At 36.9% G+C, this 21,843-nt stretch overlaps 1 protein-coding gene and 1 long non-coding RNA gene across 7 annotated transcripts in view; one reads left to right on the top strand and one right to left on the bottom strand.

The window, feature by feature from the left end:
- Positions 1–21,843, top strand: part of PTPRZ1 (protein tyrosine phosphatase receptor type Z1) — a 132,166-nt gene that overhangs the window by 105,405 nt on the left and 4,918 nt on the right. For 2 of the 6 annotated variants that reach the window (XM_066183015.1, XM_066183012.1), the window contains exons 14-26: positions 6,077–6,168; positions 9,413–9,498; positions 11,808–11,828; positions 11,990–12,086; positions 13,513–13,595; positions 14,322–14,456; positions 15,758–15,892; positions 16,886–17,049; positions 17,777–17,860; positions 19,353–19,488; positions 20,443–20,589; positions 21,206–21,299; positions 21,553–21,626. In XM_066183015.1, the coding sequence (XP_066039112.1) occupies positions 6,077–6,168; positions 9,413–9,498; positions 11,808–11,828; positions 11,990–12,086; positions 13,513–13,595; positions 14,322–14,456; positions 15,758–15,892; positions 16,886–17,049; positions 17,777–17,860; positions 19,353–19,488; positions 20,443–20,589; positions 21,206–21,299; positions 21,553–21,626 (1,348 nt within the window). The remainder of the gene's footprint in view (positions 1–6,076; positions 6,169–9,412; positions 9,499–11,807; positions 11,829–11,989; positions 12,087–13,512; positions 13,596–14,321; positions 14,457–15,757; positions 15,893–16,885; positions 17,050–17,776; positions 17,861–19,352; positions 19,489–20,442; positions 20,590–21,205; positions 21,300–21,552; positions 21,627–21,843) is intronic. The other 4 variants (XM_066183017.1, XM_066183016.1, XM_066183013.1 and 1 more) reach the window with 3 other exon arrangements.
- On the bottom strand, positions 12,078–16,744 carry LOC136289326 (uncharacterized). The gene is made up of 3 exons (XR_010720762.1): positions 16,558–16,744; positions 15,780–15,904; positions 12,078–14,823 (listed from the first exon to the last, which is right to left on the bottom strand). It is a non-coding gene; the product is annotated as an uncharacterized lncRNA (long non-coding RNA).

The raw sequence follows: 21,843 nt of genomic DNA, 5'->3' as shown, positions 1-21,843 counted from the left end.
ATACAGCTGAAATGACTTCCCTCAGAGAGGGTAAAAAGAGTGGCTGCATTCACAGTGCTTACTGGGGATGGCCTCTGCCCCATGCTAACCCCAAGCTGTGTCAAGCATTGTGTGAAGTGCTGCAAGTTGGTCTGAATGAAAAATGTACCAAGAGCTTTGTCAGCCACATGGCAGTATGTGGCAATGCTCAAGGTTTTGGTGATCTTCCATTGGTTCTAGTTAAGGTCGGTCTTCCTAGGGACGTGTCTGCTTAAGCTCTCAAAACCCTTGCACAGGGTTTAAGACTTCCTCAAGTGTGCAGGTTGTCAGGGAAGAAACGCTGTGGTGGGCTGGAAGGGGGAAATAAGTTGCAAAATCTTCTATTTCAGTGGATGCCAGGAACCTGATCCTGCTTCTGCTGTGCTGACACATAAACTAGCAGCCAGCATCAGGACCTTGCTCTTACAGGGACTGTGCAAAGAAGTGGGAAGACAGGCCCAAACATCTTCCTTCAGATGCCTCCAGAGTTTATTTCTTCTTCCTTCATCCCAAATCATCTTGCTTAATCTAAAATGAAAAAAACCACTGGAGAACCAGTAACTCTGGCCCTTTGCAAACTACTGACTACTGTAATCTCTAGGCTGTGATGTCGGGATTGTGCTTACTGACTTTTTTTCTGGTCTCCTGACACTGGTTTTGACTCTGGTACTGACACTGTCAGCCTATCAGGGTGTGTCCCACATGGGGACAAAACTCATTCCATCCCTGAACAGACTAGGCTGAAGAAATTGAGTTCAAGCACGTTTTGTTCCAGGCAAGTGTGCTACTGAGTCAGAGAGCCTTTGCCATGATTAAAGATACTTGATCAATGAACCTTGAGAAAGATTTCTTCTTCTTTTCAAAGCAGTAATGAATTGCCATAATAATTGCAAAACTAATTTCTTAGTTTATGCTTAGTTGGGTAATTCTATTCTCTATCCCAGGATTTCCAGTTAACCACTTCCATACGGAGAATCTTTTCCTGTCATTCATGTTATGCAACATGATTGTTCATATTCAACTTCCAAAGGGTTTCATCCCTGATGCTGAGCAGTATTTGAAATCTCTTCTGTTTACCAAAGAAGGCCATGCATTTAAAGACCTAGATTGTACAATGCAGTTCTAGTAATCCTACATGTTACAAGCTTGTTTTTGTCGAATAACATTGTGTTCATTTTGTATTCTTTCTCTGGGAATGAACAATTCTGTAAAACAGGTCTTTCAAAATAAAACAAAAATCCCGTTAGCAGTAATATCTTCTTGCCTTGAATCTAATCCTTTCTGTATTTCTTGTGTACTACAAAATAAAATATGGAGCTCTTTTATTGTTAATCCTCAAAATTCTCTTGGCATTATGATAACACCAGTAACTATTTCTTATTTCAGGGGAATGCAACATAAAGACTATACATCGTAGATAGGACTTTATGGCCGTCTTTCAAAGTTGCCAAAACGCTCACCTCTTCTTAAAGACTAGAAAAAAATCAATATTAACTTCATTGCTATTCAGATTTCATTAGGCCTGGAAAATATTCATAGAAACTGTGTAAGATTTTTCTAATAGTTAGATTTAGTTTCTTTTGAAATGATTACTCTTAGATGTTAATGTTTCTTTCTGTAATGCGCCCTTTTTTTCCCCCCCTAATTTGGGCCAATTTTTTCCCCTTAATAAAGTTCATAAAAACACTTAGGTTTGCAAGAAGTTATTCTGTATTTCTTTTGCAATGGTAGTCCAGAAGAAACATTGGTCTGTCTCAGCTGGTCACTTGAGTGAATAGTGCTTTGGGTTGTTTCCACTACTAGCTCCTTATTTGATTATGCAAAAGGTTGTTATTTGGTTTAACACCAAATAACTCCCAAGAGCAACAAGTTCCAGTCTCTCAAGGTTAAAGAAACGGAAAATTATTTATTTCTTCACTTTAATGACTTGTATCAGAAAAATAATTCTGTACCATCTGTTGTTTGGGTTTTGGTTTTGAGGGGTTTTTTTAAATGAAATTGTTAATCAGCACTTGAGGAAATTCCTCAATCTCTTCACTATCTCATTAGGCACAAATTCAATCTTTTTTTGATAGATATTTATTTCTCTGAGAGGGATTAAAACTTCTAATGGTAATATTGTCGAAAGATTGAATAATTACCAGTAGGAAAATACACAATTTTAACTACTCTGGTCTGTGTATCTTTTGTAATTCAGGCAATGTAATTTTTCTTTCATTTCTTCAGCATGATTAAGATTACAGTGGAATAAACAAGGAGATTCTTTGCCCTGTTTAGTGGCCTTGCAGTCCAGATAGACTTTTTTTAATAACTTTGGAGAGAATTTTCTGTCCAAATCTAGAGTCTATCCATTTCTTTCAGTATCTACTTTCTCAGTTTTTGCAGCAGAGATGTGGCAGGAATACCTGAATGTACTTGCTGTCTTCTTTTCTTGATAGCTTCATTATTACCATTTTGCTTAATTATTCATGTTTGTGCAGATCAGATTTTATAATGTTTACTATTAGAAGAGCTTGGAGAGTAGTAACATGGTAACAGTTATCAGTGGGAGCTGTGCTATTCAAAATTCTTTTTCAATATGTGAATTGTAGTAAAAGACCAACTCTAATGACATGAACTACAAACTTCCAGGTCCATTTGCATCTGTGGATGTACTGAGTCTGCCTGTCATGCAGCCTGTTAGACATTTTGTGATAGCAACACTTCAGAAATTACCAGGCTGATAACAGACAACACCCTGAGCAGTTATTTGAATTTTAATTTTCCTCTCCCACCCTATATAATTTGAAACATACCTGTCAGAGAACATTCATTTTCTTTGCCATGATTTGAAATAATGCCTTGACTCCTATGATATGTTTATGGTAACGTAGTTGAGAACCCTCTCTGAAAATTGTTAAACTTGCACATGCAGAAACCAGATTTAAATATACATCCATAAAGGAAAAACTTTTCAACAGTGTGCCATGTCATAAATAAAAGTCTTACTAAAATCTGACAATTAAAATTCCAGTTGACAAACACAGAAAAATTATTTGGAGCTATTTAAAAACGGAATAATTGGCATCCATTGAGGATCCACTTATAGATCCTTTGGCTTCACCACATCTTTAATTATCAGAACATTTTATAAAAACTAGTAAGTGTTTGAGTATACCTACTGGCAAATAATCCTGTGAGCTCAAAAGACACTGACATTCTGAGAAAGAAGTAGTCATGCCTTTAAGACCATTCCGCATGAGCAGCAGAAGCACAAACACATCCTCTCCCAGATGCCAGAACTTGCAGAGTTCAGCTCCCTTCCTGAGTCCCGGGGGCAGGAACACTCTGCATACACGCTCAGTCCCATGTGCACAGGGTGCTGTGCTCCTCTCCAGCCTCAGCAACAATCCCAGACAAGCTCTGAGCAGTCCCTGCCCCAGGACAGAAGTAAGCATACGTTCTCAGCCAAGGTCGAGGGGCCCAAGAGAATCTGTGTCCCCCACAGTCTGAGGCTTAGTCTTGTAGTCTCACGTAGTTCCCATTGAAGTGTCCATTCAGATCTAGTATCCTTCCTGTCAGACCAAAGTGCTGCTGCTGCTGCTGTACAGATCCAGACAGTGTAATTAATTCACTGGCCCCATATATGAAGTGTGTGTTTGAACAAGTGCAGTGTCTAAATTGCAAATTACAGTTTTAGGTTGGAGATCTAAGTGCTGTGATGAAAGGTGTAAATTAAATATTCAGGTTATTGAGTGATGGAACCTTTGTCTGGAAGTTTGACCTAGTCATCACTTTCTTCATTAACAACAAGTGATAATTAACAAGATGTGAATATTAACATTAGGTTTAGTCATGAAGGCTTTCAGTGCTGATGCAGAAGCAGATGGAGTGCCTATTTATGAGTCTTTTTACAGGTTAAGTCAACTGCTATGGATTTGTCTTCCAAATGTGCTAAGGGTGTAATTTATTTTCAGCCACAATTAACTTTTTAAAGATTAAAAATACATTGGCTCAGTGAGGGATAATGAGTGTATGGCATAATATGAGGACATTTTAAGTACAGCTTTAGATGTGAAAGCCATTATGCTAATTAAATTCTGCATAGCTCAATCTTTTCTCAAGCAAATAGGTGACAACGTTAGTCCATAAACCTTATATATGATGGCTCTTCACAAGCAGTAGATGTTTGGGGCAAGGACACTTTTTGGGTTTGGAGCTTTGGCATCAGACTGCTTGGCATGTTTGGCTGGTGCATTTTTTAATAAACACAATACTGCATTTGCTGTGCCCAGCAGACAGGGCCAGACTTTCCAAAGTGTTTAATGATTTGAAGACTTGGGAGTCTTGCCTGCATCTCGCAGATATTTCACACACAGTTCTGATACTAACTCTTGAGTTTTGTGCTAGCATTGAGACAGCCTCTCTCGCCTCAGCAGCCACTAACTCTGATGCTAGAGATAAAATTTAGACGGGTGTTCCCAGGTACCTCCTGAATGTGTTCTTGGTCTGCATCCCAAATTGCCGTTTCTAAGTAAAACCAACTTCGTAACAGATAGTATTGCTCCAGATATCTCATGCAAAGCCAAAGCTTCTCTGTGAACTTCACAAATATGCTTTTAGAGAATTCTAGCTGGACTTCAGATTTAATTGTCATGTGAATTACCAGAACTATTTTACATGTCTCAGTTTTCCCTTTTAGGTAGCTCTCTGCTTTTTTCTTATGTTTTAAGAGGATCTGTATTGTACACTGATAGAAAATTCCCAACACATTTCGAGAATATGGGCATGTTTCCCAGAGGCTTAATTCAAATAAGCTTACCAAAGTCCTCATTATATATATTAATGGTTCTTGAAAGAATGACAAGAGCCATGTATTATTCCCTGTCTATTTCTCCAAGTATCTTCAAAATTTATTTTGGTTTATAACAATTATATGAGGGATTTTATGACTGCGGTGATACAGGAACAGTATGGAATTGAAAATAACAGTGATTACACAAAGTAAAAAAGAATCATACAATAACTGTAGCCAACAGTTTTGAAGAAGCAGAATCTTGTGAATATAAAATGAGATTAGTATTTTCATGATGCATATATTTCTTTTTAAATTTAATGATCAGTGAATAATATTTCAGAGACATTAAGTGACCCAAAGTTAAGATTGTTATTAGCATGTCTAATCATACAAAGATTTTTTAATTATAGAGGCTTTGCAATGCTTACAAAAACAGTTGGTTATTCATTCCTTTGAATGGCTTGGATTCTTAACAGATGCTATTCCTATTATCTTCACATCTGGATTACAGCACAGATAAAAATAATATTGTGGGTCATTGTTAAGGTTGGTTCCATTTGTATTCGTACTTCAATGTTTTTTGCAACAAAGCTGGCATCTCCTGCAGATAGAAATTCCTCTGTTTCTGTGTGTCAGCTTTGGGAAGTCCTCCTTGGTTAAGGTGTCGCAATTAGATTATGAAAATTTGTTTAATCCCAGTCACAGTAGTTCTAGAGCCACTGTTTTGGCTGTTACAGGGCATGCTGTCTTTTGTTGCATTTCTATGTCTGCAGTAGCATCTATCAATGAATTACCAGAACTGATCTCATACACTGCTCCATCTTCAGGCTAGCATCATCACATGAAAGGGAACAGTAATTATTTGAGCAAATTTGGATAAGTAAGGTAGACAGTGGCATTTTTTGTATTTGGAGTTGTGCAGCATCTGCAGTAGCTCCTGATGCAGAGTTTCTCCTTCAGCTGTCACTATGTCTGATGTGTGCTCTATCTTCTGCCTCTGGTATAGGTAAAGATGCATGAACTATGTCTTACGCTGAGGTAATGCCATATCTTCATGTTGTATGCATAATTTGGAGATGTGCTGGGGGAATATTTATATTATAGCAGTAGTATTTGACACTCTATGAAAATTGGTTTTCAAAGCCATGATTTTTCTTTCTGACTCAATAAGGCCAGAATTCCAAATCATCTCAGGGATTGTTTTGGTGGGGTTTTGTTGGTTTCTTTCTTCATTCCTTTTTTTTATTATTTCAATATTTTTGTATATTTGTTCCTCTCTAGGAAATGTTTCCAGACTGCTCATTTTTATTTAGAAGATAATGCGTCACCTCGAGTGATTTCTGCTCCCCCAGCTCCAATCTTCCCAGTCTCAGGTATTTCTGGCAACTGTTCTGTGGATTGGTGTTAACTGTTGGAAGATGCTGCTTTTTATGTGTCAATATGAATTCTTCATATACTATAACATCTGTAAACCAGAGATTTGTAACCTCTTGTACAAATCTGTGTAAACAGGTACACTTGATACTGGCAGACTTGTGTTATTAATAGTCTCTTCTGTAGGTAGCACAGAAGGGAAATATCTTCAGCTTACATAGTTGCCTCAAGGATACTCTGTGCTTTGTAGCCATTTTAAGTGTTGCCTCACTAGAGTGGCTGCTCATGTTGCCATCTGAGTTACGCTAAATAGCTCTAGAGGATTACACCAGCAACATATTCTGTTGTATTTCTGTCTTTAATTGGATTTGTCACCTGTGTATAGAACATGTCCTATTCTTTTTACCAGCAGGATGAGGATGTGCCTCATCTGTTTGCATTTCACTTGCAATTACAACGTGTTCTTATACTTACATATTTTACTAGCATAATTACTATGGTAAATTTATGTGAACCTCTCACAAAAATAATACTGAAGTTCAGAATATTTGAGCATCTTCTGATTCTATACCCAGCACACTTATTTGGAGAAACTGTTTCCTTTGTTTCCTCAAACAGTATCAGAGGAGCGCGTGCAGCCTTCCAGCTTTTTCAGTATGTGTAGAGTGAAGTAGATTAGTTATATTCATCTATTTAAACCCAAAATAGATTAATTCTGAAGCAGATGCTAAGCCACATTCTCACCTATGAGACAAGGTTATCTTGTTCCATAAGTAATGTTTTTACAAACTGTGCTATTATACAAGGAGATGGATTTTCATGGAATGACTAAAGGAAGAAAATCAGCCCATGTGTGAATAACTAGTAAACACACTTAATTAAATAAATCACAAACACTGAGCTTCCATTGTAACTGAATTGTAGACATCTTCAAATGCATCTTGTATGGATTACTGCTGTTAGGAGATGCATAACCTTTTACTAAATGGTGAAAAAGCAGAGCTATGGCTGGATTTCAGAAAACGTGATTATATATGAATGTCGAGCAGCAATCATTATAGGAAATCTCTGCTTTAACTCTTCATCATTAAGTATATTGCACTACAACTGTATGATTTTCTTACAATTTTTCCTGACCAGCTCACCTTGGGGGGAAAGTGTTTTCCATTGTCATAATTGCATTTACAGTTATTCTGAGTGCCTAAAATGCGTGTTTTGAAGCTGTTGATTTTTCTGCTGAAATGGTGATAAATATTAAAGTGAAAATTTTTTCTGAGTGATTGAGGATATACAAAATATTTTATGGAAAAAGCTGCAAGCACTGAGGAAATACTTTTGTTTTATTTTGCATACAGCTGATGTCAAGTGAACAGTTACTGTGTTTTCTATTGCCCAAGTGTTTCAACAGTGTAATTTTACAATTGCATCTAATTACAACATGGTACTAGAGAAGAGTGTAAGGCAGGAAGAGTGTTTTGCAACTGCTAAGTTTAATTCTTATGGCGGTGACCAAAAGCACACTCCACAGATCTCATTATATACTAAGTTTTCCTTCCATTAAATTATATATTAAGTTTTCCTTCCTTTCATTGGCAGAGATAGGAGATCTGCAGTTATGCATGCAGAAAATGCCATGGCTCTTCACAGCACAATTTGAAGATGCATTCAAGTAGTAATGAATTACAGGATAGGATTCAGATGCACTATCAAACTCTAAGTAGTTTGAAGTGATACCTGCCATCCAGATATAAAATTCATTCCTGGGTTCAGAAGTGATTGAACTGGGAGATTTGCATGGGCAAGGAAACAAAACTTATGATTAATTTCTCCATTTTTGTACTCACTCTTAGCGTCATTTACGTCCCCTTTGGGTTTGTGTTTGCATATCATTAGGATAAACACTTCATGCCAGGTTTCATCTCCAAAGTGTGAAGATTTTGTTACACATTTGTTCAGCTTCTCTTAGGCTTGACTGGATAAATTCACTTTTTGTATTCAGATCCAGTCATGTAAGTGGAAGACCAAATGGATCTTAGTACAAATCAACAAATTCTTGGTCACTGAAAGCTAAAATTATTAGGTCCTTGTGTAATGTTTCTGACATTTTGCTTGCATATGAAATGGTGATGAAATTACAGATTGTGAAATAAACATATTTTTAAACCATGAAAGGCTTAAAAGTAAAACAACAAAATTATTCTTCAGAACCAAAACTAAGTGAAATAATATCATCCTTTAGCAGATACAGATGATTTTAGCAAACAGATGACTTTGTTTACACAGCATATTCTCAGTAAAGAGAAGATTAAAAGTCCCAAAGGTTTTTTTTATGTGATTCCTCATGCATATTTTACACAAGTGGTTTTTTGTATTTGTCTGAAGTAAAATGGAGATGTTACATTAATCACATTTATTCCTCAAGAGTGTAGATTTTTTTTTCTTTGTGGGTAGCCAAAAAGTCTTAAACATAAATCTTTCATTTAAAATTTGAAGTATGAAGCCTGATGTGAAAATCTGTGGTCAGTACTGCCATGATAAGACATAAGATTATTATCAGTAGGCGATCATAAAATCACAAGGAGAGCTGAGAGAAAATTCTGTATAGAGGGTAGCCACTAATGCAGTAAAAGATGAAAATTAATTCCTGTTTCTTTTGGATGCCAATGCAAACATGCAACTGTCAGTTAATATGAAAATGCTGGCATAATGCTGCTTTAATTTAGTAGGCTTGGGACTATGTGGCTCATCCGTACACTGGATCCAAGTTCCGGTACAGCACTAATCAGCATGGAGCACCCAGACAACTCTGCCAAATCGTTGCTACTTTATCAGTATTATTCAGAGCTCTGCTCTCTCCCTTTGAACATCTTGTAGTAAAGAGATAACGCTCCCATATCTCCTTGACTTCACAGGGAATTTTGTGCGTTCTTCTATTACAGACAAGCTCAGCATCTTGCGAATCGGTACCTTGATTTAGGGAGCTTACAGACAGAGCAAGACCTAGCAAGGCATTTTCATTTTCATTATCTTCTTTCCAAATAATAATTTACAAATTAGGTAGCTATTTTAGAAATGTTAATGGCGTCAAAGAATGTTGTATTTTTGGGGGAGTTGTACATCCAAAGTTCATGCCAAGAATTTTATTTCAGGATGTTTTGTGGATTGCCTACGTATAAACTTCATTGTATGTCACTGGCTTTTTATTCTACATAAATATATTTTTTGTCTTTTCCCACCCCTAAGATGATGTTGGAGCAATTCCAATAAAGCATTTTCCCAAACATGTTGCAGATTTACATGCAAGTAATGGTTTTTCTGAAGAATTTGAGGTATGGCTCTATGATGTCATCTTTTTCATTAGCACGTACCGATAATGTTAAGTTTAAATGCCTGCAAACAAAAATTGGGGCTTTACATTCTGACTTGGGCACCAATTTCATGAATGAATGTAAATGTGAGTGCTTTGAACCCAGTATGGAGTTTATGCATAAAGCCTAGGGAGATTCCTAAAAGCTAACAGGACTGGAATACAAGTGAGAATGCTTATTATTGTGATAAAATACTGAATAACTGTGTGAATAAGCTATGCAAAGGTAGTGCAATGTATATGGTTTATTAGATACAGTGATAGATTAAAGCTTTTCCACTACTAATGACAATTGAATTTTGCAGAAGCTACCCACATTTGCTTGTTCCATTTACAGAGAAAATGTAATGGAAGTAATATTGAGTACACGTGGCAAGACTTCTGATTAACAGGGGAGCTAATGTAGTCTTCATATGTGGTAGTGAAAGTTTTACAGTTCCTTTCCTAGAGTATGTGTTTCATAAGAGGCATTTCAAAATGTTGAAACATATGCTCTAATCACATAATGTTACTATCACCATATGTAACTAATGATCTTCATTGTATTTCACACTCATGTATTGCAGTTATGTGAATTAAGTTAGAACAGTTACGTTCTAACCTAATTCACATAAACGTTAAAACCCCAAATACTGTAATGAAAGCTGTGCCATTAGCAATTTTTACAAGAGATTTCTAATAAAATCAGTCAGTTGGGATGGAAACAAGTATTTTAACCGATCTATATTAATTTAAAATACAATTGTAATATTCCTGTTGCAAAAACAATAATGAAAGTAAAAATTCAGTTTTGCATCTTCAGGTTTTGCTTTTGTTTCCCCAGCCAATATATTGTGATGTAGTGGACCAAAAATTCCATGTCCTTCACGTAACCTTCTTCATCAGCATTTCTTCTTCAGTTCATTTAACATTCAGAATATCCAATTGATTTGGGACCAAATTTGTAAATACTTGTGAATGTCCAGTACATATTCATATATTACACATGTTCATATGCACTGATGGAACTGGACTCCAGCTTGACTAGCTGTTTAATAAGAGCAGATGTTGAAGGACTGTATGTAAATACAATGGATACAAAGTGCTTTCACCGTTAGTGAGTACAGCAATACAGAAATCAGATTGTCCATTCTAAATTGATCTTTTCCTATAAATCTACTTTTCCTAAATTACAGCAATGATCTAGGGACCAAATACAGTGCATGTCACTGAAGTACAGCTGCACCGTCAGAAATGTTCCATGCTAGTTTTAACTATTACAAAAAAAAAAAAATAATAAATCAGTGTTCTCATCATTTCTTGGAGATCTTTTTTGGCATTATGGACTACCCCAGTAGTGTTCTGTTCTTTTCTCTACTGATAGAGAACTTAGAAGATTGGGAAAAACTGAAATATAGTAATTGACTTCACATAATTAGCATATATATGTAGAGTAAAAGGGTGGTTCAGATTTTTTTTTGGGGGGGGATAGAAAGTTTTTTTATATTATTACAAAATAACTCATTTGAAATCTAATTTTTAAACTGTCAGCCACTTTTTATATATATATTTAAGTAGATTAAGGGGATTGACATTAAAATGAATCATAAAGAGTGTTGGGAAACATCATTAGTACTTTTAGTGATGGCAATGTATTTGCTGGTTCAAAGTGTGGACCTTATAAATGCTTGAGTTTCCTGTCAGCAAAAGTAATTAATAAAATGAATTAATTTTGTGAGTCTTACAGACTTTGTGCCCATCTTGTCAAGCCTGTCTCACTCTTTATAAAATTGTTGGCTTCACTGTGAAACTGCTGGCAGCCTGAGGGAGGGCTGTGACTCTGTCTTTCCCCAGAGTTCTGTGAGGCTGGTTGAACTGCACACAGTCCTGCTTCAGTGGAGTTTTTTGCAGCTGAATGCAAAGAGAGCAAAAGATTCTCCAGAGAAACTAATGCATTTATAAGGACCCATAAAGATTCCAGTGAACTGTTAAATATATAGATAATCTGGCTAAAGTCTGTGAAGTTGTTCATATGTACAAGCTTTCACTGGCCTAAGGTCTAACATTAAAGATAAAGATAGGAAAAAGAGATGCCAGCGTTTTAACTGGGAAAATGACCTGTTTCCTTTAGGAGTTATGTCAAAATATTCAGTTTTGTTGTTATTATGGATATATTGCATGACCATAACTGTTTTCCATATAGTAATCGTAATATATATAAACACTTATCCATTTGTTCTGTGCTGTGGAATTTGATTTTTTTTACTTTTTTTGCATTCATTCCCTCATTAGACACTGAAAGAGTTTTATCAGGTAAGGAATTATTTCACTGCATTTTTTTTAGCAATGAAGTAGTTGTAAAATATCATAGATAATTGGGTATAAGGTTGTGGTTCTTTTCATGCTTACTTACTGTATTTAAAGACATTTTATGTATCTTAATAGGTACTAAAGTGTGACATACTTTCTTTCAGGAAATCCAGAGCTGTACTGTAGATCTAGGTATTACATCAGACAGCTCTAATCACCCTGACAACAAGAATAAGAATCGATACATAAACATCGTTGCTTGTAAGTAAAGGCATCACTTGTTGTTCTGTGTGAGAAATAATTATAAACAAGGATAGACTTATATGTTATTAGCAGGAGCAAAAATCCTTCTACGCTGAAACCTCCAGCTATTGTTCAGCAAAGTGCTCCTTAGAGAGGAGTTAGCATCAGATTTTACATTTCTTCAAGGCAGTCCTGACATTCTGCTGCTTTGGTGAGCGTGTTAGCAAGGTATATTTGTGTCTTCTGCGATAACCCAAAGGGAATTGGGAGATTTCATTATAATGCCATTAGAAAGCCAAAGAAGCTTTGATTGTCAAAATTAATCTTTGATTTAGAATAATGGTGATTTATTGTCTCTATGAGCGTCAAAATCCCTGGATATATTTACTGTCATATATGAACCTAAATGTTCTGGTTTTATGTTGCATTATGCCTGGCAACAACATAATACAACAGCTTCATTAGCCAGTACACTTGTTTTCCCATTGCTTCACTCTCCAGATTTTCTTCTCTGAAACACATCTTTTCAGTTTTGTTTATCTCTCTTTCAAGCTATTTCCTCTGGGTCTTTGATCATTTGGTGGCTCAATAATTCTTTTTAGCTCCCTGTTGCATGTCAACTTTGTTCTGATTACAAGAAAGCTCAAAATTAAATATATCTTCAGTATTCAGCATCACTAAAGCTTAATAAAAAAAGTGACAGAGACAGCTGTCTGACAGAAAATAATGTAAACCAGCAACAAGAAATGCCAAGCCCCCTGACTAAAGATGTCCCTAAAAGGGACAAAAACTCAGGTATTTTTCTCTTTCACTGTGTTTGTACTTGATCATACAAAAGGTGCTAGCCCAGAGGTTGTTTTATTAAAGAGCAGTGCAGAGACAGCTTAGGGCAGCTGAAGTAGCAAGAGTTGTCCTCTCTAAGTGACTTAAGTGTAGTTCTTACAGACAGTGCAGGCTACAGAGCACTTCAGCTCACCCTGATGGCTGACTCTTCAGATGACCAGCATTTTCAAAGTCCCATTGCTCTCCAGAGTCCACTCTTTTAACTTGGAACTAAAGTTCCTCAACGCTGGTGCCTGCTATCATTTTGAGATATCCCAATGTGCAGATTTGGCAGTCATGACACTGGATTTTCAGAAGACGTATACACCTTTACAAGCAGCAGCTAGAGGACATAGAGGAAGTCTGTCATAGTGGCTAAAATGACCCCAGGTGCTGCTGTTCAGGCCACTAGATTCTGAATGCCTCCAAACTTTGGATTCATTTCTTTATTTCTCTGCAAATTAGAATTTTTAATCTGATTCATACCTAAGGAGAGGATGTTTGCATATGTGGTTGTTAATGTATTTGCCTTACATGTTGTAAAATACATTTCATTATTTTTACAAGAAAGAATGCAATTCTTATCAAAAATTTGCTAATTTTCTCTCTTGTTTTACTGCAGATGATCATACTAGAGTTAAATTAGCACAGCTTGCTGAAAAGGATGGAAAACTGACTGATTACATTAATGCCAACTACGTCGATGTAAGTGCCTATTTCTATCCATTTGCCTATTGATCTGTCAGCCTTTTCTGTAAAAAAATTATGTATGGAGATGAATAGATTTAATTCCAAAAAAGTATCACAATATTACAGATTCTGTTAGAAAAACTTTTATGGTCTAAGTTAAGCCTACGAAATTAAAGCAAACATAAAATGCCGATTCTTTCTTGAGTCCATCTTAATATTGTAGCAGCTGCAGCTTAATGAGGGGCATTTTTGAAGAAAAAATGTTCTGTCAACAAAACATCTGAGTCATTTTAGAAGTATATCTCATCTGAGTGGTTAATTCTCCCATCTGAGGTAATCTCATGAGGGGAAGATGCCATTTGTCTCAGAACCTCACCAAGATACCATTACCAGTTTTCATTACATAATTATTTACACGTGAATGGTCATGATGCATTTTTAAACCACTTCTGCAACACATTTCTGTGTGTCTCATAATCACTATCATGTCAATGTTCTGCCTAAACACAGGCATTTGAACATATATGTCCTATTTGTTGGAATGATAAACATTGGCGTAACAGTTGTAGTCATATGTCATCTGATACCACAGGGTTTCTGCAATTTCAATAGTTTAAACAGTGCTTAAAAGCTTTTCAGAGTCTTTAAAAATAAATACACAAAATGCCATGTACACCTCCCAAACTCCTTTTGCTCATGGACAGTGATTTGACAAGTATCATTTCTTATATTTCAATTTAGGGCTACAACAAGCCAAAAGCCTACATTGCAGCTCAAGGGCCACTAAAATCAACAGCAGAAGATTTCTGGAGAATGATATGGGAACATAATGTGGAAGTTATTGTGATGATAACTAATCTCATTGAGAAAGGAAGGGTATGAGTACCATTGTCAATTTTTTATTTCTCTCATGTTGGTGGATTTACCTGTAGCAAACTCCTGCCTTTCTTTTTAAAATCTGGTTTAGTCAATTATTGAGCAAAAAGCAATAGTTTGAAGTAGTCGCTTCTGCCTGGATTGGCAACAGAAGTATACAGTTGAGGAATTGTAGCATGAAACAAAAGAAAATATTCAATAAATCTTGAAAATACCATGTTCTAACCACAGAAAAACCCAAAACTTATACTGAAAAAAGACTTCTTGTATATAATATGAGTGGACACAGTTGGGCCTTGTGCAACATTCTACTACCAATCTGCTTATCTGCTTGCCATCATGCACTTCATCAGGGTTGCCTTGGACCCTGGAAAGGAGAAGAACATAGTTCAGGTGAACTTTTCTGGATATTCACTCTCTGGTCCCTGTTAACATTCCACAGTACTCACAGTTCCTTTCCTACTACATGACTAGACACACATTTTTCCAGTGAGACAAAATTAGGTCAAATCCCATCATAGGGTGTGTGTTTCACTGATTATGGGATTGGGAGTATATCTGTACCCTGGGCTCACATGAGGAGACATTGCATCACGCTTGCCACACACTGGCAGCAAAGCCTAAAATGAATGTAAATTTTATCATACAACCTGTAAAGCATCTCTCAGATGATACAGACATAGCAATTGCAGAGGAGGGCTGCACTGGGGCTACCACTTCATTTGCAACACTATGCTATAAACAAGCACTCTTCTCCTAATCTTTGAGAAGGCTATATGACTACCTAACCCAAAGGCTGGACATATCACAGGTCTCTCTTGTATATTCTAGCCATACACAGGTTCACGCTTACCCTTGCTACCAGACATAAATATGCTCTGCCCGTGCTATAAATTAATCAGGAGCCACATGCAACTCTACTGACTTGGATGTATTCCTGTTTTTCTTGTAAATCATGTTATTTTCTTTAGTTTTTAGAATGTCTATAGAATGGAAAATTCCACAATATTAGACTGTTTTGACTCTGATAGTATGATTTAAACCACTTTTTTTGAGTTTTCCAAATAAAGAGCATCTTCACAACAGCTATCCCTCTACGGCACAAAATAATTGTTATTTGTTCTCCTGCACAGAAGATCATGTCTATTATAAACTGGGTATATTGACAGTCCTGATAGTTTTGTGCTTTACTCTGCTCTTAAATTTGAACATTTCAGCTTACTAGTTTGACATTTTAAAGGTGGGGGTTTTTTGTCTATTATTTATAGAGAAATTTTCTAACAAACATTTCTTTCTAACAGAGAAAATGTGACCAGTACTGGCCTGCTGAAGGTAGTGAAGAATATGGAAACTTCTTGGTTACTCAGAAGAGTGTTCATGTACTTGCCTATTACACTGTGAGGAACTTTACTCTTAGAAACACCAAGATCAAAAAGGTTTGTGGCATCCTAAAAACACAAGGAGAAAAAGGAAGTGTGAAAGATGCTCAGAATATTTTTAAGGCAGTTGACAATTCTTTTCTGCTGTATATGTAAAGCCCAGTCCTATAGATCTCAGCCAGCCAAGATTCTTGTCTACTTCAGTTAATTTGATCAGATGAACAAACTCAGAAAACTGTAGGACCATCAGGTAAAAAGCAGGAATCATATTGGAGAGCTGCTGTGGACTTTGCCTGCCTGGGTAGCAGGACAGTACATTTTCAGAAAGAAAGCAACTTGAAGAAAATGTGGTATGAGTTAAATTACCCACCTCAGCTCTCCATTTTCCTTTTTAAAGGAAAGGTTTAAAGTGTTTAAAAACACTTTGTTTTATCATAACCAGAACCACCATGATCTTAGCTCAGCAGGATGATGTTAGTCACTTTGAGGAGAATTCTGAAAACTTAATTTATTCCAGCCACCTAAATGTCTGAGACATGTAGCCTCTCACCCTCCCTGCATAATTAATACATAACATTCAGTGTTTATTATCAATTAATTTATTCAGCCTATTTTAGGAACAAGTCTTTGAATGAGATGACCTGCCTTCTGAAGGCATCCCTGCCTCTGAGTTGCCATGGAGGAAGGGAGCTTAGAAAAGCAGGCTACACAAGGCTACTTACCTTGTAGGTCACTAAAGCTGGGTGAGATGAATCTTACCCTTTCTGTTCAACAGAGGAGCAGAGTGGCAGAAAGAGCTGGTGACTCGTGGGAGCAGCTGTAATTTGTTACCCTCCAGTGCTTTTTATCTTTCTCTATGGCTTCCTGAGACAACGTCAGGTGATACAGAAGCACTGGTCCTTCCCCTTCTCTTTGAGGGCTGGAATATTCAGAGGCAGATGGCATGCTTTGAACTAAATAGCGGTAGCACTTGTTCAACAACTATCAGGTGTGAAAATAAAATGAAGGAAGGTGCTGGCTGCTTACATGTGGAATTATTTTTTGTTGCAGGGTTCCCAGAAAGGGAGGTCTAGTGGACGCATTGTGACTCAGTACCATTATACCCAGTGGCCTGACATGGGTGTTCCAGAATATACCCTGCCCGTTCTCACCTTCGTGCGGAAGGCGTCGCACGCGAAGCGCCACGCTGTCGGGCCTGTTGTGGTTCATTGCAGGTGTGCTTTTTAGTGCTGTAAGGTTCACTCCACTTTTCTTTTGCAGAAAAAAAGGATTTTTCAGTGGTGGGTTAAGCAAAATTTCACTCTTCCATTTAACGATTCCTGAATGGAGTAAGATTAACTTCTTAGCTGATACTCTTATGTGATATTTTTCTTCCACCATAAGGCCAACTAATCAATTGTGCCACTTCTGTAAATCTGTAAACCTTCATAAACGAGATGATGCTGGTCTGTACTATTTTTTTTTCTTTTTTTTCTTTTTTTTTTTCTGAACTGCTTTTACTTCTGTTTCTTTTTCATATTTCTGTACTGCTATCTTGAATGCTTACCAGATACATGTGGGGATAATTGTTTCATTTCTGCAAATATATTGTTAGGATGCTTTTGGCTCATGCTTTCTTTGGTGCAGGGATACTCTCTAATCCTAAGAGGAGCTCTGTGCACAAGAGAAGACTCACTCTATTCGTGGCTGAACTACAGCTCTGCTGTTTTTAACATTCTCTGGGCTCTAGCCATCCTTTGCAATGGAGGAGCGTTCTGGGGAACGGTTGAGGTCTGCATGTGCCGCAGTGTGCAGGCAGGTGTTCTGTCAGTGCTCACTAAAACTGGCAGCTCAGGGAAAATTAGTTTAAAAGGGCTTGTAGGGCCTGGAATGACTTCACAATGCCCATGAAGGACCGGGTTATTGTAAAATATATAAGCAGGTTCTGGTTTTCCACTGTAGTACCTCACCTTTGATGGAACATTTGGAAAGAGAACCTCCTCATGAATTCTGTCCTTCTGGAGCTGACTCTGAGAAAGCCAACAGGTAAAGTCACCTCACAAATGCTGCAAATGAAGATATTTTATTTGCGGGATGGTCTAATCTGACTGACATCTGTTTTTAGCTTGGAAAATGAAAATTCCATATCTTGTTGTTCTCCTGCTATTTACATCCTGCCTATTTTTGGGAAATTCAAAATGTCAAGTGTGAGATTGCTGAGATATCAGCAATACATTACAAGTCACTTAAATTGAGTTTTTAAAAAGTGAACAGTGGGAAGTTGTGTGACTTCAGTCAGACCTCTCCTTTGGGTTGTAGGTATAACTCACTTCTGTCTGTAGGCAGTTTTGTATGATTTTTAGCAAAGCTCACCACATGTGCTATGGAATTTCAAAGGAATCCTCTCATGTTTGAAATATAACTTTTATTTATATTTACAGGCTATATGGAAGACACAAATGATGAGATTCATCAAACTTTTTTTTAGCTATTTTTATTTGGCACTTTTCATGTTTTGTCTTTCATAACAAGTACAGATGGTGTCTGGTAATCTTTGTACTTCTTTGTGTCTAACAGGGTATTAACAACCTGGACCTTAGTGTTTCATATCATACTTATTTAGACAGTTTGTTACAGCAGCCTGAACTCACACTACCTGTCCTCAGTGCCCCCTCTGTGGCAGAAGTGAGATGACTGAATTAGCATGTATGGACTGAGCTGGATCTGCCCACAGGGGGCTATGCAGATCCAGCATGGTGCTGCTCCCAAGTTACATGTACAGTAAACATAATGTTCCTTCATATCTTAGAGGGGAATTACAACTGACTGTTTCCCATACATGACTAGATAACAAAATCTGACCTCAGCTTTGTACTTCTTACCCAGATATTTTATAAAAGAAAAAGCTTTTAGATTATATGATACAGCTGGTTTTATACTACAGTGTTCAGAATTCATAACAGGAATGAGTTGATTAACCCTTTCTTCTCCATTTTCTATTTATAAAATGATTTTCAACAATTGCTTGCCATCTTAACTTTGTTTAAAGAGCATTAAGTTTTTTTTCTTTTACAGATCTATTTTCAACAGTTCTGCCATTTCCTGGGGTTTATCTTTGAAATCCCCTATATTGTAGTGGGTTGCATAATGCAATGTTTGCTTTAAAGTGGGGTTTAAACATAGATAAATTTGAACACATTAACTGTGTCCAAATGTTGATATTTACCACCTTTTCTAGATATACCTGGCAGAGAATCCTAAGGAATATCAGAAGCCTGGAAATTGGGTACCTGCAGGAAATCCTTTAGTTCTATTATAGACAATAGTTTAAAAATCATTTGAGAAAATGATCTTTAGGTCTATTCTTGCACAAAGAAAAAGATTACTATCAACTTTGAACCTTTAGCAAAGTATATCATAAATTAATTTGCAGAGGGAAATCTTCCCTATGCAGCAGTTTGTTGAAAAAGCTATGTGGATGGAACAGTTCTTTCCATTTGTTTTACTTCAGGCTCAAGACTATTTTTTTGTTTTATAGTGCTGGTGTTGGAAGGACAGGCACATACATAGTGTTAGACAGCATGCTGCAGCAAATTCAGCATGAAGGGACAGTCAACATATTTGGATTCTTAAAACACATACGTACCCAAAGGAACTACTTGGTGCAGACTGAGGTAAGAATAAAATATCATGAGATTATTTCTGTTTTCGGGAGGAGAGATAATGCAATCCTCTTTCTGGCATCACCATACAGACAGACACCAGTCACCTGACTGGATTTTCCCTTTTGCTTCCCTTGGTTTTATAGAGACATCCTTCTAGGTATGCTTAGAGCAGTGCACTAGAAATTGCCTTTCTGTGGGCTCTTGTCTGTTTATTAAGGAGGACTCTGAAGGAAGCCTGTATAAATCATGCTTTCCACAGTAGTGCTTTCTTGGCAGGATTTGTAATTTTGTCACGGAGCTTTTTGAGGAAGCACCATTGTCAGGCATTCAGATTTTCCCCTGAACCTCTTCAAACAGTTTATATTAGGCAATAAAATATGGGAAAAAAAGCTATTTCAGACAGAAAATTATATATAGATGCTTTAAACTGAAGATTATATATAGAATATTGAAAGAGCAAGAGAAAACAATAAGGGCAACAGCAGGGCATTTGAAAGTCTATTTCAGGTTTCAAGCACAGGTGGTGAGATTCCCCAGTGCCTTTCAATAGGAAAAAAAAAGTTAATCAACAGCTAGGGCACTTGTTCCAAAGGATGTGAGAGAGAAAATAGAGGATAGCAGTAGGACCTAGGGGTAGGACTGGCTTGAAAATTTGACTCAAGGCTGTGCTTGCATTTTTAACTCTATTCTGTTAATGTGAGATATCACAGGCAGTGAGGATTTGGTATTCTATCGTACATATATATGTGTGTGTGTGTATTGCAAGTGTTAATTGACAGGTGTGCTAGTAAGTGTGTACTCTCACTGCAGAAAGACAGCCTTTGCTATAGAGGATCACGTTTGAGAAAGCCCCTGTGAAAAAATACTGACCACATCAGAAGTGGCAGCTTACCCAGAGGAATCTGGAATTCCAGGGGAATCTGGAAATCATGAGAGCTCAGATGTTTGGCTGTGTTTTTCTAGGAGCAGTACATCTTCATTCATGATGCACTGGTCGAAGCGATACTCAGTAAAGAAACAGAAGTCCTTGAGACTCACATTCATGCCTATGTTAATGGTCTCTTGATACCTGGACCAACAGGAAAGACCAGACTGGAGAAACAATTCAAGGTGAGCTCTCTGAGATAGTAGTGTGAAAATCTTTAGATTTGTAAACTTGAATGACTTAAAAGTAGATATTTCAACACAACTTTCATCAGCTCTCTCTACCTAAAATTTAACTGCTGAGCCTAAATTAAGATTAAATTTATCAAATGAATGCAATTAGCTGAGACAGAATTATTTGCATACTTTTTAACAAGGAATCCACCCAAAAAATCCACAAAAAAAGATCATGAGAAATAGGACAGTGAGTAGATTTTGGAAAGTTTAACTACATTCCTTTGCAGGAAGATCTCAAAGGTAAAACTGCAGTCTGGAAAGACACCATTCTGGCAGATACTTCATGAGCTATATTGATCTATCCCCTCAGTGTACAGCACTGGCTAGATGACAGACCTCACCTGCAAAGATATGGTTATTGATCTAGGGTTCAAAAATAATTTGAACAGCTAAGAACAGTGAAGAAAAAATATTCTGGTGACTTGTTAAGTAGTGTAGACAGATAACTAGATAACTAAAGTTGAGACAGCAAACCTGCAATATACGCACCCTTTTGCTTAATGCAGCTTATGAAGGAGTGGCTTTTCTACAGTTACGTGACTTTTTTTTAACTTTATTGTTTCAGTTACTGAGCCAGTGTAACACACAGCAGTGTGATTATTCAACTGCACTCAAACAGTGTAACAGAGAAAAGAACCGAACCTCATCTATCATTCCTGGTAAGCTTATTCAAATCCTCAACAAGAACTGAAGACATCTGCATTGGTTTGGAGAAATGTTCTGTATGGTACTTATAGTGAAGAAGTGAATTAAGAATTACACATAAAAAACGAAATACATGGCTGGGTAGCACTTTATCCCAATTGATGGAGGCCAGTATGATAATACTCATTACTGTGAGATGTGAGATAATTGCTATAATATTATAAGAGTCATTGCAACATACTTATGAATTCTTAACTTCTTTTACAGTGGAAAGATCCAGAGTGGGTATCTCATCACTATCTGGTGAAGGCACAGACTATATCAATGCTTCCTATATTATGGTAAGTCAGTTAATAAATTGGTGAAAAACAGTGAACAGCTGTTTTCAAGGCTGCCATTTGGCTGATTTAGGCTGGCACAATCCTGATTTTGAAAGCTCCTTTCTTCCATTATTCACTCTGCCTGAAAGAATTACTTCCCCCAGGAAGTACTATTACCATTATTACTGGTTTTAAGTTTGGTTAAGTGCATTACAGTTTAACAATCTGTAGAAACAGA

Source organism: Chamaea fasciata, unplaced genomic scaffold (genome assembly GCF_029207755.1).
Source record: "Chamaea fasciata isolate MVZ Bird 193981 ecotype frontalis unplaced genomic scaffold, bChaFas1.0.hap1 SCAF_5, whole genome shotgun sequence".
Classification (NCBI taxonomy): Eukaryota; Metazoa; Chordata; class Aves; order Passeriformes; family Sylviidae; genus Chamaea; species Chamaea fasciata.
Note: the sequence above shows the minus strand (reverse complement) of the source record. Positions and strands in the feature narration are given on the sequence as shown.